General features: G+C 39.3%; 2 protein-coding genes across 2 annotated transcripts in view; one reads left to right on the top strand and one right to left on the bottom strand.

Annotated features, from left to right (window-relative positions):
* Nucleotides 1–671: 671 nt before the first annotated feature.
* On the top strand, nucleotides 672–3,022 carry epcam (epithelial cell adhesion molecule). Its single transcript, XM_038299514.1, has 9 exons — nucleotides 672–987; nucleotides 1,344–1,454; nucleotides 1,537–1,798; nucleotides 1,882–1,947; nucleotides 2,031–2,094; nucleotides 2,200–2,298; nucleotides 2,385–2,582; nucleotides 2,690–2,728; nucleotides 2,819–3,022. Exons 1-9 carry the CDS (start codon nucleotides 927–929, stop codon nucleotides 2,837–2,839), a joined length of 921 nt encoding a protein of 306 aa, XP_038155442.1. The 5' UTR covers nucleotides 672–926; the 3' UTR covers nucleotides 2,840–3,022.
* A 7,407-nt stretch (nucleotides 3,023–10,429) lies between these two features.
* plekhh2 (pleckstrin homology domain containing, family H (with MyTH4 domain) member 2) overlaps nucleotides 10,430–15,635 on the bottom strand; it is a 44,983-nt gene continuing 39,777 nt past the window's right edge. Inside the window, 5 exon segments of the mRNA XM_038299505.1 lie at nucleotides 10,430–10,910; nucleotides 11,797–11,946; nucleotides 12,058–12,144; nucleotides 14,569–14,698; nucleotides 15,123–15,259. Of these exon segments, the coding sequence (XP_038155433.1) occupies nucleotides 10,725–10,910; nucleotides 11,797–11,946; nucleotides 12,058–12,144; nucleotides 14,569–14,698; nucleotides 15,123–15,259 (690 nt within the window). The 3' untranslated portion in view covers nucleotides 10,430–10,724.

The raw sequence follows: 15,635 nt of genomic DNA on the forward strand, positions 1-15,635 counted from the left end.
AGGTTATGTTGTACCTAAAAAAAGGGTTTTTTTTCACTGTTGAAAAAAAAATTTCTTACAGAAGCACTTTTATTATTTTTCTTAATATGGTCAGGCAAGTTGCCGTTTCTTGTTATTACATTGACATTAATTTTTGCCATCAAAATATCCATATTTTGTAAATATGTAAAATAAGTGTATTTTCCCTTAATTTGAATAGGTAAATAAGTAAATCTTCCAGTGGAAGAAGCATTTCTATGCTCTTGAAATATGAAGCAGCACTTTTTCCCTTATTTTAAATGTACATTTTCTTATTCCATTTGCAAAGTGTCTCATTTACCTGCTCATTCAACAAAAAAATACACGTATTTTAAGAGAGAATGACTTAATTTAGATATTTAAAGTATTTCACTGAGGGCCCTATAAAGGCTTAAACATTAAATTAAGCAAATGAAACTCAGGGTGTAGTTGTAGATTTTTTTTTTTTTTTTTTTTTTTTTTTTTTTTTTTTTTTTTACAGCCGAGAGTAGAGAAGATGTCAACAAAGACCGAAACAGAAAACAAATATGGTCACACCGGAACCAAGTGAGCGTCAGCCATCCCCCCTCCCCCCCCATCGCCGCCTTTGTAAATTAGAGTGACGTAAGGGGCCGCGTCTCTTATATATCTACTTAACTGCAGGTGTTTTCGTCAGCAAAGCCAACGAGAATTCACATAGAATCGCTTGTTAAATCTACCTGAGTCGTGCTCTTGTTTGCGCTCTTTGTGCGTGCGCGCTCCCGCTGAAGTTTCTGTCCAAACAGGTTTGCCCAGCGGACACACCTGCGTCAGGAGCTTAAAGGAAGCGCTGTTGAGCGCCTTCTTCATTCTGTGTGTGACCTCTGCGGAAGGCGGACGGAGACTTTGAGAAGAACTTTTATTTGTTTGTTTGCGAGGAAAAAAACACTATGAGAGGATTTATCCTTATATCGCTGGCTCTCTTTGCAGCTGTGGCGACTGTTGACTCCTGTAAGTAAAATCAACTGAGATTTTTTTTTTTATTATTTAAATTTTTTTTTTTTGTAATTGGTTTACTATAAATGTAAAGGTTTATTCCGAGTTTAATATCACTAACCCTGAAAAATAATTAGTAGCATTATTAAACCAAAAACCTTGAGGTTTTGGTGAAGGTGGGGGTTGGGACCTCGCCCTGGGACTTTGTCAGGTTGCGGAAACCAACGCCCAGGTGTTAAACAAACCTGCCAGTCTACCTGTTTGTGCTGCATACTTTTTTTTTTTTCCCCAACCCCATGGAGCATTTTATTCTCATTGGAAATTATACCCATTATGTTCTAATTTCAAATTGGTCTTGTTTCTTTGTCTAGGTGGAGTCTGTGAAACAATGAAATGGGCCACCTGTGAGGGTACTTCAGCTAGCTGTGAATGTAAACTTCAACTTGATACAACCGTCAAGCAATCAATCAACTGTAAAAAACGTGAGTATACTACGCCTGTTGTGACTTGTATATCTGTGCAGTTTGGTGGTGTTCTTATAGTCCTTCCGTCTTTCACCTTTAGTGGTTCCAAAGTGCTTTTTAATGAAGGCTGAGATGCAAAGAGCCAGGGCGGGCCTCTCTGTCAGGAGCATAGCTGGGAAACCAGTCGAGACTGCCTTTGTGGACAATGATGGGATCTACGACCCAGAATGCGAGAATGACGGCAAATTCAAGGCCAAGCAATGCAACGGCACGGAGGAGTGCTGGTGCGTCAACAGTGTTGGTGTCCGCAGAACCGACATAGGAGACAAAAACATCGAGTGTCCTAAGCTGGTGGAGACCTAGTGAGTAAATCCTCTGGCGTTCAGAGCTGGATTTTGAGGAAACATTGTCTGACATTAAATTTGTCCCCCCCCCCCTCCTACAGCTGGATTCGTGTTCAGCTCAAGCACAAGGAAATTAAGACTACACTGAATGAGGCTAAGTTGAAAGAGTAAGTTTGTGTAATGCCTCTTAATTCTTTTCAGTGTATTTAAGACTTTACCTCCTAATGTAAACTTCTGTTGCTTCCACCAGGACCATGGGTAATTATATTTCTACACGTTATCAATTTGACAAGAAGTTGATTGATACCATTCAGGTCAGTAACTTTAACCCATGACCAGAGGATTTTTTTTACCTCTTTCAGAAATGTGGCTTATATTATGAAACAGTTTTTCCTAATGAGGCCTTTTTTTGTTTTTAGTATGACCCTGATGGTCGCTTCATTGTGATGGATGTAAAGAAGGAAAAGGGGGAACGCAACACTGACCTTGGCAACATGGCCTACTACCTGGAAAAAGATGTAAGCTTTTAAAAGGCTATGAAACCGAATGTTTTGAAACATGGATGTTTATTTTGGACCCAAACTTATGTTCAATTCTCTTGTAGTTCAAGGTCCTCCCCCTGTTCTTTGATGAAACCCTGGTCAGTCCCCAAGTAGACGGCCAAAAATTGGAGATGGAAAAAGTCGTGGTCTACTATGTGGATGAGGAGGCTCCGACTTTCACCATGAAGAACCTCTCTGGAGGAATCATTGCAGTCATTGTTGTGGTGGTGCTGTTAGTGGTCCTCGGACTAGTGGCTCTGGTAAGTGCATCACCCTCTAAGATTACAGAAAGTTAAACCTCCAGAAGGAAGTCATGCAGAGCTCTAATCCTTGTATATATATATATATATATTTTTTTTCTGCGTAGTTCGTGCTTAACAGACGCAAATTAAACTCCAAGAATCGGGTAAGGGAACGTCCTCTCAACTATCACCTCTAATTATTTGCGATAGATTTATACAGATAAATGACATGCCTTTGTTTTTCCTAAATATAGGGAAGGAATGACAACCTGTAATGCAACAAGGAGTCTATGAAGAACCTGCTTGGCCTTGAGAGGGAGTCTGCCTTTTATTTTTTGTTTTTAGGCTTTATTCAAGAAATGGAGATTGCTTCCAGAAACCCCTTTCTTCTGGTTGCTTGTTTATTTATATCACGTGGAAACTCTCGGTACAATTATCCATTAATGACTTTTTTTTTATGTTTTGAAGCTGTATGATGTAATGCTTTTTAATGTTAGACTCTGTTCAATAGCGGAAAATTACTCGTCATGAATTGTACAGTTTCTTATGTTGTTTATTGACTTTGTAATAAACTTTTAAAATAATTTGGTTTGTTCTCCTGAGTTGTTTTTGTGTAGATGGATGCAGTAGATGACTCTTATCTGGAGCATAAACCATTTTAAGTCTGGGATACTAATGGTTTTGTCAGGCAAATATTTAACTTCCACTGGAAGGTAAAGCTTTCAGCCTGGGGAATGTTGCCTGTGTGAAGCACCTGTGAAGAAATTAGTTTCCTTCATCCATGAAATCATTTTCTAAAATATGCTATTTTTTTCAGGGAATCTTTAAATCCCCGATTTTTAAACAGATTTTCATACTGTGGGGAAAATGAGTTAAGGTGCGGTTGTCCACTAAACAGTTTTCTGGGAACTCTCGGATCCAGCGAACTAACCAATCGAACCGGTTTGTCTGGTTAAGTTATGACACACATAGGGTTTTCCAAGGAAATGGAACATTCAAAGCCTGGAGAATGTGAAGACAGTCATCAAGTAAAGAGTCTGTAAGGGGAGGGGGTGTTTTAAAATTTTCCAGAAAAGTGTTTTTAAGTAAACAAAGCATTGTATTCTTCAGCTCCCTTTGGCCTCTCCCAGTTTGTCCCCTTCATCTCCATAGCAACAATGCCACAGCCAGTCTGTGACTGGCTCAGACAGGTTAAGGTGTCGTATATCTTCCCTCCCCCTCTCTCAGTGGAATTAGGGTGTGTCAAAAGCTTCTGTACCTGTTGCAGGCATTGACAAACATTCGGCTTCAAACCAATAAGGCAAGAAAACGAGTGAATGTTTTGGTCTTTTAAACTGCTTTCTATGTGACTCTTGTTTACTTATGCTGTTTACATGGTTGTATTACCACTCATTTATTCTGATTCCAATTTAAAAAAAACTACACAGAATTTAACAAATCTAAAGAAAAAAACAATTATAGACTTAAAACTGCGAGCACCAGTTTTATCAGCCTGCAGCATCAAGTAGCTGTTTTCCATTTCTCTATTGGTTTCGAACATTTAGTTAATTTTTTTTTTTTTCCTCATTCTTCCTGGCAAAATGCTTCAAGCTTAGTGAAGTCTCATTTGACAAATAATGCAAGAGTTTAGCTGAGCTGTTTTAACACATGATTCAAATCTTTTCATTGAAGCTCTGGGTTCTTGTCGGCTTTAGGAAGAACCTCTGCCCTGATCTTGTTTTTTACATGCTTGGTTCAGGGATCGTCTTGCATTTAACTCTGAATAACTTCCCTTCCAAATAACCTCCTCACAGCATGATGCTGCCACCACTGTGCCTTATGAAAATTTTGTGTTCAAGGGCATTTTTCAACCATAAAAGCAAAGAATTGTATAAATTTTACCATCTGACAGAAATTTACATTTTTTTCCCCAACCTTTCCGGTTTCATAATTTTCACAGCTGGAAGAAAACTGCAAATTCCCTCCATGTTTACATCTTTATGTTAAAGTTAAAGAATGTTAAAGAAAAACTCTTGCTCAAGTCTTGCAACATGATCAGTCTACTTTTGACTTAATTCAATTGAATCTACTTTAAAGTATCCTGATCAAATCTAAAAACTAAAGTTTATTTTTATAGTTTTTTGTCAAATGTTTGGATTTTACTGGATGTAAATCTCTTTAAGCCCCAAATTGACTGTTTCAGATCAACTGAAACTTGTCAACAAATGTTCAAATTGTTTTCACAAAAACACTCCTGCCACATCAAATTGATCTCAAGATATCACTAATCAAGTTTTTGGTTTCAAAAAGCAACCCCCCTTTTGCAATCCCTAGAACAACTTTAAGTCTATGTTAAATTGGTATATAAACATTTCACAACGGGAAAAAAAAACCTTAGCTTGCCTTCTTCAAGGTACGGAAGAGGATTAGGGCCACTGAAAAAAAAAAAAAAAGTTAACTGATTTTTAAATTTTATTTCAGTTTAACATGGGGAAAAAAAAATCAGAATTCTGACTTTTTTCTCAGAATTCTGACTTTAATCTCAGAATTCTGACTTTTTTCTCAGAATTCTGACTTTAATCTCAGAATTCTGACTTTTTTCCCATACTATACTGAAATAAAATAAAAAAAATCAGTTAACTTTTTTTTTTCCTAATCCTCTTCCGTATCAAGGACATTGTTCCTTTTTACGAAAAGCCAGACTGTTACATTAGACAAATGAGTAATAAGGTCATGAGTTCTATTCGAAACTAGAACTTTGGTGACTTTGGCACACTGGAGGCCTATCTCCGCATGGTGAGATGGGCTTACAGGCAGTACTCATGATGAGGGGGATATGGCATCCCCCTTCTTAAAAAAAATCTTTAAAATGATCTCTCTTCTTAAATGACCATCCCCTGTGACATTTTATTACTGAATGTGTAAAATTTCTAATATATATTAACAGTAATGGCAATAATATTGCCCTCTCAATATTTGGCGGGCTGTGGGCTTATGAGTAGCCTGAGAAAAATAGATAAAATCAAAGAAGTGTCCTACCATGACTTTGAAGCTGATCCCAGAGGGAAATTAGTCCTATGCAACCCTGTAGGGGCAGTGACAGCTATGCCAATCCAGGGACTGACTGCAGTTCTACTGTAAGGTGCCTTGGTAAAGGTCAATGACTGGCATACCTGACATGTTACAACCATACCATGCATATTGCTTTAGGTTAATAGACTATATTAATTAGGCTCTGAATGCTTCCAAAAAAAAAAAAGAAATCCATTGCCCCCCTTCTTTTTCTTTTTTTTACTTTTACAACTACACTACTGCTTACAGGCAGCAAAACCGTCAAAGTATCCCAGCAGTTTTAGATTAAATCAATACTCAAATGTAAAGAATTTAAATCATGTGTAAAAAGTACAGAAACTGTGACATTCTCTTGAAAAAAAAAAAAAGTCTTGCTGACCAAAGGGAGTCTGCTGATTCCAGCTATTCTCTTTCGCAGAAAGGCCTAAAGGGCGTGCAAGATTCAAGTTTACCACTCTGGCTGGCTGTTGAGTAACTAAAACACAATGAAACCTACTTTATATTGACAGATTCAAAAGACAACCAACTCAGCAAATCTGAGGAGGAAAGAGGAACTGGTGCATACTAATTCATTGGACTTCTTGTATCCATACATTTCCATTTCAATTGTTTTTCTACTTCCTGTTTACTAATTTTACGCCACGGTTCAGGCCAAAAAACTAAAACAGTGGCAGAAATGTCCTCCTTTGCTTCGCTCTAACCATGACACCTAAGGATTTCTGAGCTGAAACACAGTTGTATGTGCGACCTTAATGTACTGATACTGAAATATAACTCGAAAGTATATGATGACATTTCTAACAAAAATACATCTGATTTTTGGTCCAGCTTCCTCCGATTGCAGTTTAATTCTTTAATTCAACATTTAAACATCTAATGCAGCTTGTATCCTCATTACAGGTATGAATGTTAATTTCTTTTGTTAAGGATTGTATAATTAATGCTTCTAATCAAGCTCTGAACTGGAGGTAACAGTACTCTGTAGGATGCTTCCAATTATTGGTGAACAGCACTGGACATCTTTATGCTCTCCTCCTACATAAGATGATGGCAGCACATTTTTTTTATTTTCAGAAGTTAATCATTAACATAGTGAGACTATGATCTCAGTCCCGTCTGCTCCTCCTTTATGGCCGTTTGTTGATCAATTAAAGCCTAAGGTGTGACAGTTTTTTTTTAAAACAATTAAGCTCTTTGCTATGGATTAATTTACATATGATCAGACCATAGTGATCACAAACACACCAGATTTCACCTCTGCTCCATCCAAATACTCTAAATAAGCCTTTCTGACCTAAACGGGCCAGAACCAGCCTCTTACCCTGTGTTTGATGTTTTGTCTCAAATGTGCCGTTTTTACCAGAAGTATCTAAATACCTTTGACTGTTTGAAAGTATATCTTATTTAAATATTGGTTGTTCGCATTGAGTCTCTTCTCTGAAACTTAAGACAGGGTTTGGGAAAAATATCATAACATCGTTTTTCCAGGGTCGGTCTAAACCATTGTGGTCCTTTACTTTCCAGTTTTCTTCTCTGGTAGGCTGATCGCATGTTCATTGGGCATCTTCTCTAACAAGGGCGGACTAAAGGCTCCAACAGTGTTTGCTGTTCTTTGGTGTGACTCTGAACAGCGTCTGTCCCTTTCAGCCAGCACACAATGAGGCCATCTCTCTAAAAGTCTTTCCCTGGAGCCAGGATTGACTTGCAATTACTTTAGCATTAAGAGAAGATCATGTTCAACTTTGACCTGAAGGTGCCCGGATCATCATTCTTCCACCCCTTCGCTTGGGAGTTAGTATAGGAGCTTCATTTTCTGCTTTTGTTATCTACACATATTACGCTAAGCATAGTTGTATCTAGAAGTTTAATAATTCATTTGGCTGCGAGACAGCTGCCTTTCTCCTTCAACCTTTATAAAAACTAACATTATCTTTTACATCTTTCCCTAATTTTCTCATGAACAGTCTCTAACATGCTGAATGCAGCCATGTAGAGACTGACAAGGACATCTCAGCCTGCTTTCATTTGTTCCAAGCAATTACATTATAATTTGATATCATAAAAGGAATAGATTGTTGATTCATGTACGACTAACTCTGCCTTTTTCTTAAGGCTCCCACAATAAGAGAAACCCAACAGAACCGATCCAAGCCTGATCAGTGATAATTATTATATAATATATATGACCACCGTGAAAGAGAGGAGGATGCTGTCCAGGTTTCAGTCCATCTTAGACAATGACTCACATCCTCTCCGCGACACACTGGTCCAGCAGACGAGCTCCTTCAGCAGAAGACTCCTCCTACCCAGATGCACCACAGAGCGCCACAGGAAATCACCCCCCCCCCCCCCCCCCCCCCCAATAACGGACATTTATGCACTGTTTTTGCACGTCACGTATCACTTTACTTAGATTTATCACTTTAGTTGGATATTCACTTTATTTGGATTTTATTTATTTTTTTAAAATCTTTATTATATTGTGTGGTTGGATGTGTATATACACTCACCGGCCACTTTATTAGGTACACCTGTCCAACTGCTTGTTAACACTTATTTTCTAAGCAGCCAATCACATGGCGGCAACTGAGTGCATTTAGGCATGTAGACATGGTCAAGACAATCTCCTGCAGTTCAAACCGAGCATCAGTATGGGGAAGAAAGGTGATTTGAGTGACTTTGAACGTGGCATGATTGTTGGTGCCACAAGGGCTGGTCTGAGTATTTCAGAAACTGCTGATCTGCTGGGATTTTCACGCACAACCATCTCTAGGGTTTACAGAGAATGGTCCGAAAAAGAAAAACACATCCAGTGAGCGGCAGTTCTGTGGGCGGAAATGCCTTGTTGATGCCAGACGTCAGAGGAGAATGGCCAGACTGGTTTGAGCTGATAGAAGGGCAACAGTGACTCAAATAACCACCCGTTACAACTAGGGTGGGCAGAAGAGCATCTCTGAATGCACAGTACGTTGAACTTTGAGGCAGATGGGCTACAGCAGCAGAAGACCACACCGGGTGCCACTCCTTTCAGCTAAGAACAGGAAACTGAGGCTACAATTTGCACAAGCTCATCGAAATTGGACAATAGAAGATTGGAAAAACGTTGCCTGGTTTGATGAGTCTCGATTTCTGCTGCGACATTCGGATGGTAGGGTCAGAATTTGGCGTCTACAACATGAAAGCATGGATCCATCCTGCCTTGTATCAACGGTTCAGGCTGGTGGTGGTGGTGTCACGGTGTGAGGATATTTTCTTGGCCCTCTTTGGACCCCTTGGTACCAATTGAGCATCGTTGCAACGCCACAGCCTACCTGAGTATTGTTGCTGACCATGTCCATCCCTTTATGACCTCAATGTACCCAACTTCTGATGGCTACTTTCAGCAGGATAATGCGCCATGTCATAAAGCTGGAATCATCTCAGACTGGTTTCTTGAATATGACAATGAGTTCACTGTACTCAAATGGCCTCCACAGTCACCAGATCTCAATCCAATAGAGCATCTTTGGGATGTGGTGGAACGGGAGATTCGCATCATGGATGTGCAGCCGACAAATCTGCGGCAACTCTGTGATGCCATCATGTCAATATGGACCAAACTCCCTGAGGAATGCTTCCAGCACCTTGTTGAATCTATGCCACGAAGAATTGAGGCAGTTCTGAAGGCAAAAGGGGGTCCAACCCGTTACTAGCATGGGGTACCTAATAAAGTGGCCGGTGAGTGTATATATATATATATATATATATATATATATATATATATATATATATATATATATATATATATATATATATATATATATATATATATAAACTGTAACTGGAGTGTGTAACAAAAGTATTTCCCTCTTGGATTATTAAATTTTTTCTGATTCTGATATATTATAATTTTATTCAACAGATATTTTTTGATACTTTGCAGAGATCCAAAGGTTTCTGGCACAACTCTACCAGGGGATTGTTAATGTAAAGACAACAACTGAAGTATTAGGGACCCGCTACATCAGCAGATCAACGTGTTTCGGCTCAGTTAGACCTGAATCTTGAAGAAGGCCACAAGCTATAACACTTTGATCCACCAAGTCTTTCTAAAGACTTCACCTCAGCTGTTTGGTGTTTTTATTTACAAACTTCGAGTAAATATAAATTCCAACTTATTTAGCAAGGTGACATGTACTGTTGACAGTCAGGTTTACACATTTATTGGGAGGAATCAAAGAAACCTCTGGAACCAGAACTGGATGGAAAAACCCAGACTGAACCTCCTCAGAGTCACCCTGAGACCAGCAGGTGTGTTATCACTTCATCTATTGAGCTGAAAACTGGACAGTGAGTTTATTGAGTGGGGACAAAGCAAGACCTTAGCTTAGCAGAAAGGAGAATAGTGTTCTGACTCTGAGCCGAGACAATAAAATGACATTTACTTCCTGCAGCTTGTTCTTGATTCAGAACATTAATTAGTGGTTTTGAACTTGTGTTCTTTTGAAGTATGACTTGTTTCGGCCTGACGGAAACTTTACTCTTACAGCTTGGATTAAAACATGATTGTTTTTATCTTACTTAAGAGAACCGATTGGTCTTAAAGAATCAAAACAAATACAATTTTCTAACAGACAGATTCAAATTGTTATTTTAAAGCACATAAGAGCTCTGAATGAGGCAGAGAATGTACTCTTCAGATTAGTTGAGACATGAAAATGATCAATTTTATTCATGACAACGATTTTTGATGCAATAATTCAAATATTAGATTTTCTGTTTTACATTTTAGCTGTATTAAAAAAAAAGATGCAAAAATTGACATCTAGACAAATTTGACTGAGGGAAAACAGCCCCGCAACAGAGACTGATGAGAGGTTTAGGAAAAACATTAATAAATAGCAGTACCCTCCTATCTCACATGCCAACATACACTCAGATCAGTTGTTAAACCCTCTTCTCGCCTTTTATCCATGAACACAGCCTGTAATATCAAAGGACACCACACAGATTACTCTTTCTGTCATTCTCAGCAGCAACCGAAGCTATTTGCAAAAATAACTGAGACAAATGGAGTCACAGCTGCAAATAAAACTTTTTTCGATATATAAGCTGTTTATTTGGGGTCCATCAGAGCAGCGTAGGGGCCTTGCTTGGGCGTCCCAGCGCAGGTGGGGATTTGCTCCTGAGCTCCTTGCTCTTCAGGCTGATGGGCTGGGCCACCATCAGAGCCGGGGCAGACAGGTGGTGGGCCGCGGCCTTCTGCTGATGAGCACTGTTGATGTAACTGGAGATGAGGAGGGTGATTTCCCTGATCTGTCCCATGAAACAAAACACACATGTGAGCTGTATGTGCTGACAGCTAACATTCGACACATCTGACCTATTTTTCATTTTTGTTCCGACTACAGTACCTCAGATGGGACAATTCAACAAAGACCACGTTTCAGATTTCAGTTCTTGTGAAACAGACAGTTTCATGTGGTAAAATTAGTCAAATAAAGCCCCATTTACACTACCCTCTGTAACCGATCCGTGCCGAGTTCGGACCGAGTTTGGATCAGTTAACCGTGCCGAGCTCAGTGCCTTATGACCGTATATGTACACATCCCGTTAGCACGGTTCCTCACCTACTAGTGGCGATCTACAGTACTACTGCTCTCTAAAGGGAAACAAGTAAACCACATGGCATAAGTTTGGTTATAATTGTGATATTTCGTTGTTTGCGGAGAGTCACACAAAGAAGGCTTTGGGTGATTTTACTTCACAGTGTCAGCTTTTGGGAAGTGGATACGACAAACAATACTCTAATCAGGGCTTACAGACGCTGGAAAGCGTGTGGCACGGTAGGGAAGCTAGAATTTTTATGAATGTCTGAAATGTCATGATTACGGAGGCTGACTTTAAGGAGATGACGCGGCCTGCTTGTGCGCTCTTTGTTTGTCTGAGAACTGAGCCAGAACTGAACTGCGCCGAGCCCTACTGATGAAATAGAGCCCGTTTAGCGCGGTTCGGTTGTGTCGGGCATGTCATTTACACTCAACAGTTATCTCCATTACCGTGCTTGGACTGATCTTAGCATGGTTTCAAAAAGGTAGTGTAAATTGGGCTTAAATCCCTGTAAAGTATAGATTAATGCACCATACATCCCTGTGAGGAGTAACCATAGTAGGAATTGGACACAACTTCATCTCAGACTCACTTTAGACGCCTCCATGGCAAACAGATGCTTCTCTGCAGGTTTGTCTTTGCTGGTGTTTGTACCGATGCTGTGGCCCACCACCAGCATGAAGTCCTCCTTACAGCCTCCAAAAGTCATCAGGTTCTTGTAAGGATGGGTCACCATCAGTTTCTAACACACAGATTAAAACCTTAGAGCACTCCAGGGTATTGTATTTCTACGAGGACATGAAGGTAAAGCATCTATGACTGAATGTCTGCTCCAGAAGAAGAAACTCCTTACAATGGAGTTGTGCTCCAGAACACTGATCCCATCCTCGTGCACCGCCAGCCAAACACTCCGACCCGACTCAGGGGAGGGAGTTGTAGTCTGAAAGAGGATGGAAATGGGAATGTTTACAATTTCATTTCCAAGTAATTTGAATTAAACTGGACCAGCTATTTGTGTATTTAACACAAAAAAAATTTCATTAACCAATAAGGCTATGACCTGTTAGTTTTTTATCCATTGCTTTTGGTCAAAAACACAGGAGAACAGAAAACCAACTGTTTCACGGTTACAATATGACCTTTGCTTTGCCATCTGTTATCCTAAGCTCAGAAATGTCCTCTTCTCTCTATATTTATTACACAAACAAAACTAAAAGCTATATCAATAACAACACAGGATTTAAGAAGAAAAGTGTGAACTAGACTCGATGAATGCAGGAATTTTAAGGATTGGATGGATGGATGACAGATGGATGATTGATGGATGAATGATGGATTATGGACGGATGGATGATTGATGGATGGATGACGGATGGATGGATGGATGGATGGATGATTGATGGATGGATGATGGATTATGGACGGATGGATGATTGATGGATGGATGGATGACGGATGGATGGATGGATGATTGATGGATGGATGATGGATTATGGACGGATGGATGATTGATGGATGGATGATGGATTACGGACGGATGGATGGATGATGGATGGATGGATGGATGATTGATGGATGAATGATGGATTACGGACGGATGGATGGATGACGGATGGATGGATGGATGATTGATGGATGAATGATGGATTATGGACGGATGGATGATTGATGGATGGATGATGGATTACGGACGGATGGATGGATGATTGATGGATGGATGGATGACAGATGGATGATTGATGGATGGATGGATGACAGATGGATGGATGGATGATTGATGGATGGATGATGGATTATGGACGGATGGATGATTGATGGATGGATGATGGATTATGGACGGATGGATGATTGATGGATGGATGATGGATTACGGACGGATGGATGGATGACGGATGGATGGATGGATGATTGATGGATGAATGATGGATTATGGACGGATGGATGATTGATGGATGGATGATGGATTACGGACGGATGGATGGATGGATGACGGATGGATGGATGGATGATTGATGGATGAATGATGGATGGATGGATGATTGATGGATGAATGATGGATTATGGACGGATGGATGATTGATGGATGGATGATGGATTACGGACGGATGGATGGATGACGGACGGATGGATGATTAATGGATGGATGGATGATGGATTATGGACGGATGGATGATTGATGGATGGATGATGGATTACGGACGGATGGATGGATGACGGATGGATGGATGATTGATGGATGAATGATGGATTACGGACGGATGGATGGATGATTGATGGATGGATGGATGACTGATGGATGGATGATTGATGGATGGATGGATGACTGATGGATGGATGATTGGTGGATGGATGGATGACTGATGGATGGATGATTGATGGATGGATGACTGATGGATGGATGATTGATGGATGGATGGATGAATGATGGATGGATGATTGATGGATGGATGAATGATGGATGGATGATTGATGGATGATTGATGGATGGATGATTGATGGATGATTGGATGACAGATGGATGATTGATGGATGATTGATGGATGGATGGATGATTGATGAATGGATGGATGTTCCTTATTTTTTCTACTTATGTTTGTTGTTGTTTTTTATTGCATTTCAAATATAAAATCATGTATCTTTTATCATGAAGACATGTTTCTCCCACATTCAGACTTTGACTAGGCCAAGGATTCCAACATCCTTCATTCTCAGCCAATCAGGTGGATTCTCTGATATATCTGTATGGTGGTATTGGTATGGGTGAGTACCAACAAATAGGGCACCGATACCATTTTGGGAGCCAAAAGTTTATTCAACTATTGTCACCCATTCCAGGTAGGCAATAACAAGTTCTACTGGATTAACTTTGTATCAGTATTTTTCCTGCTTCACGAAGGTAGGCAGCAGCTTGACAAAGCCATGATGGCAATTATTTTACATCCAAGTAACATGCAGTTCTTAATATATACACACATATCAATTTCAAATAGATGGTATCAGTATTTGCAGATACTGCACAGCCAGGTATTGGTATCGGGGCTAAAGAAAATGGCATCAGCAAACACTCAGTCTATAGATCTAATTTAGCACGTTTAAAGTTCTAGTTTTTATGTTTGTTTTAAATAGTATATTTCAACTTTGTAACATTTAAAGCAGTCAATGATAACATACAGACTAAGACAACCTTTTTTTGTCATTTTGTATAGGGTGAAAAGAAAACGAAATTTCGTTTTTTACAGCTTTCAGAACATTTCCATTCAATAAAGTGCAGCAGTGCACCATTAGGAACAAGTTGTAATGGAAACAAGAACTTGCCAAAGGTTCCTAGGTCCACACTGAATGTTTATTGGCAACCCCCCCTCACCTCGGCCTGGAAGAGTTTAGCACCAAAAAAGGGCCATTTTCTGGCAACAGTCAGGTAGATCCTAACACACTCAGATGAACTTCGTCCCTTGAGGGAGGCCCAGCGGGCAGATAGACACTGCATCAGTTGTCTGGAAGGAGAGGAAACATTACACATGGCAAAAAATGCAAATCAAGGTGAATCATTGTTTTCTTAAAATAAGTGAATTTGTTTCTGAAATTAAGCAGGTAAGTGGGACACTTTGCTAATGAAATGATGCAATTTACATTCAAAATATGTAAAAAACAACTGCATAATGTTTAATTAATCTTGTTTTAAGAGTAAAAATGCTAATTCCATTGGATTATCATCTTGTTTTCCATCAAATTAAGGGTAAATACACTTATTTAAAGAAAATTTTACCTATTTCCAGAAGGTTATTGCAGAGCAAATACCAACATAAGAAAATAATCACAGATCTGTTGGGACTGGAGGGTTTTAGCAGCTAAACCAAAATGCTTGTGCTTATGCGAGAGAAAAAGTTTACAACGTAAACAATGTTTTAGTGTTTTTACCTCTGTTGTTCCTCAGACGAGGTCCTGCGGTAGTGCTTAGGGTAGACTCTGTCCAACACTTGCTTTAAAGTCTGATTGGATTTACTTTGGGCTGAGCCAGAAGCAAAGAAGGAGCGGTCAAAATCTCCAAACTCCACCTGAAAAAACAGAACAAGCGTGCAGCAGGTTCTCAATTTTTCTTCCCTTCAAAGCTTCCAAGATAAAGATGAGTAAAAAGCCTTCAAATAAAATGATGCAAAATCAAATAAATCCCTGAAAATAAATGTTTTTGAAAACATTTATTTTCCTAAACCTATCTAAAAAATAAAAAACGTTATACTTTATCTAAAATAAAGCAATTATTTTTTTTATAAGTTTGAGCACCAATTACAAAATAAATGTTTTTCTTTTCTTTCTTTTCTTCCTCCAAGAAGCATCATTGACATGACATGCATGACATCAATCAAACCAGAAAGAACGGTGTAAGCTGATCTTTCTAAAATAAGAATTATATACAAGAAAACACTAACATTA

The sequence above is a fragment of the Cyprinodon tularosa genome, unplaced genomic scaffold (genome assembly GCF_016077235.1).
Source record: "Cyprinodon tularosa strain WSP-4 unplaced genomic scaffold, ASM1607723v1 ctg43, whole genome shotgun sequence".
NCBI lineage: Eukaryota > Metazoa > Chordata > Actinopteri > Cyprinodontiformes > Cyprinodontidae > Cyprinodon > Cyprinodon tularosa.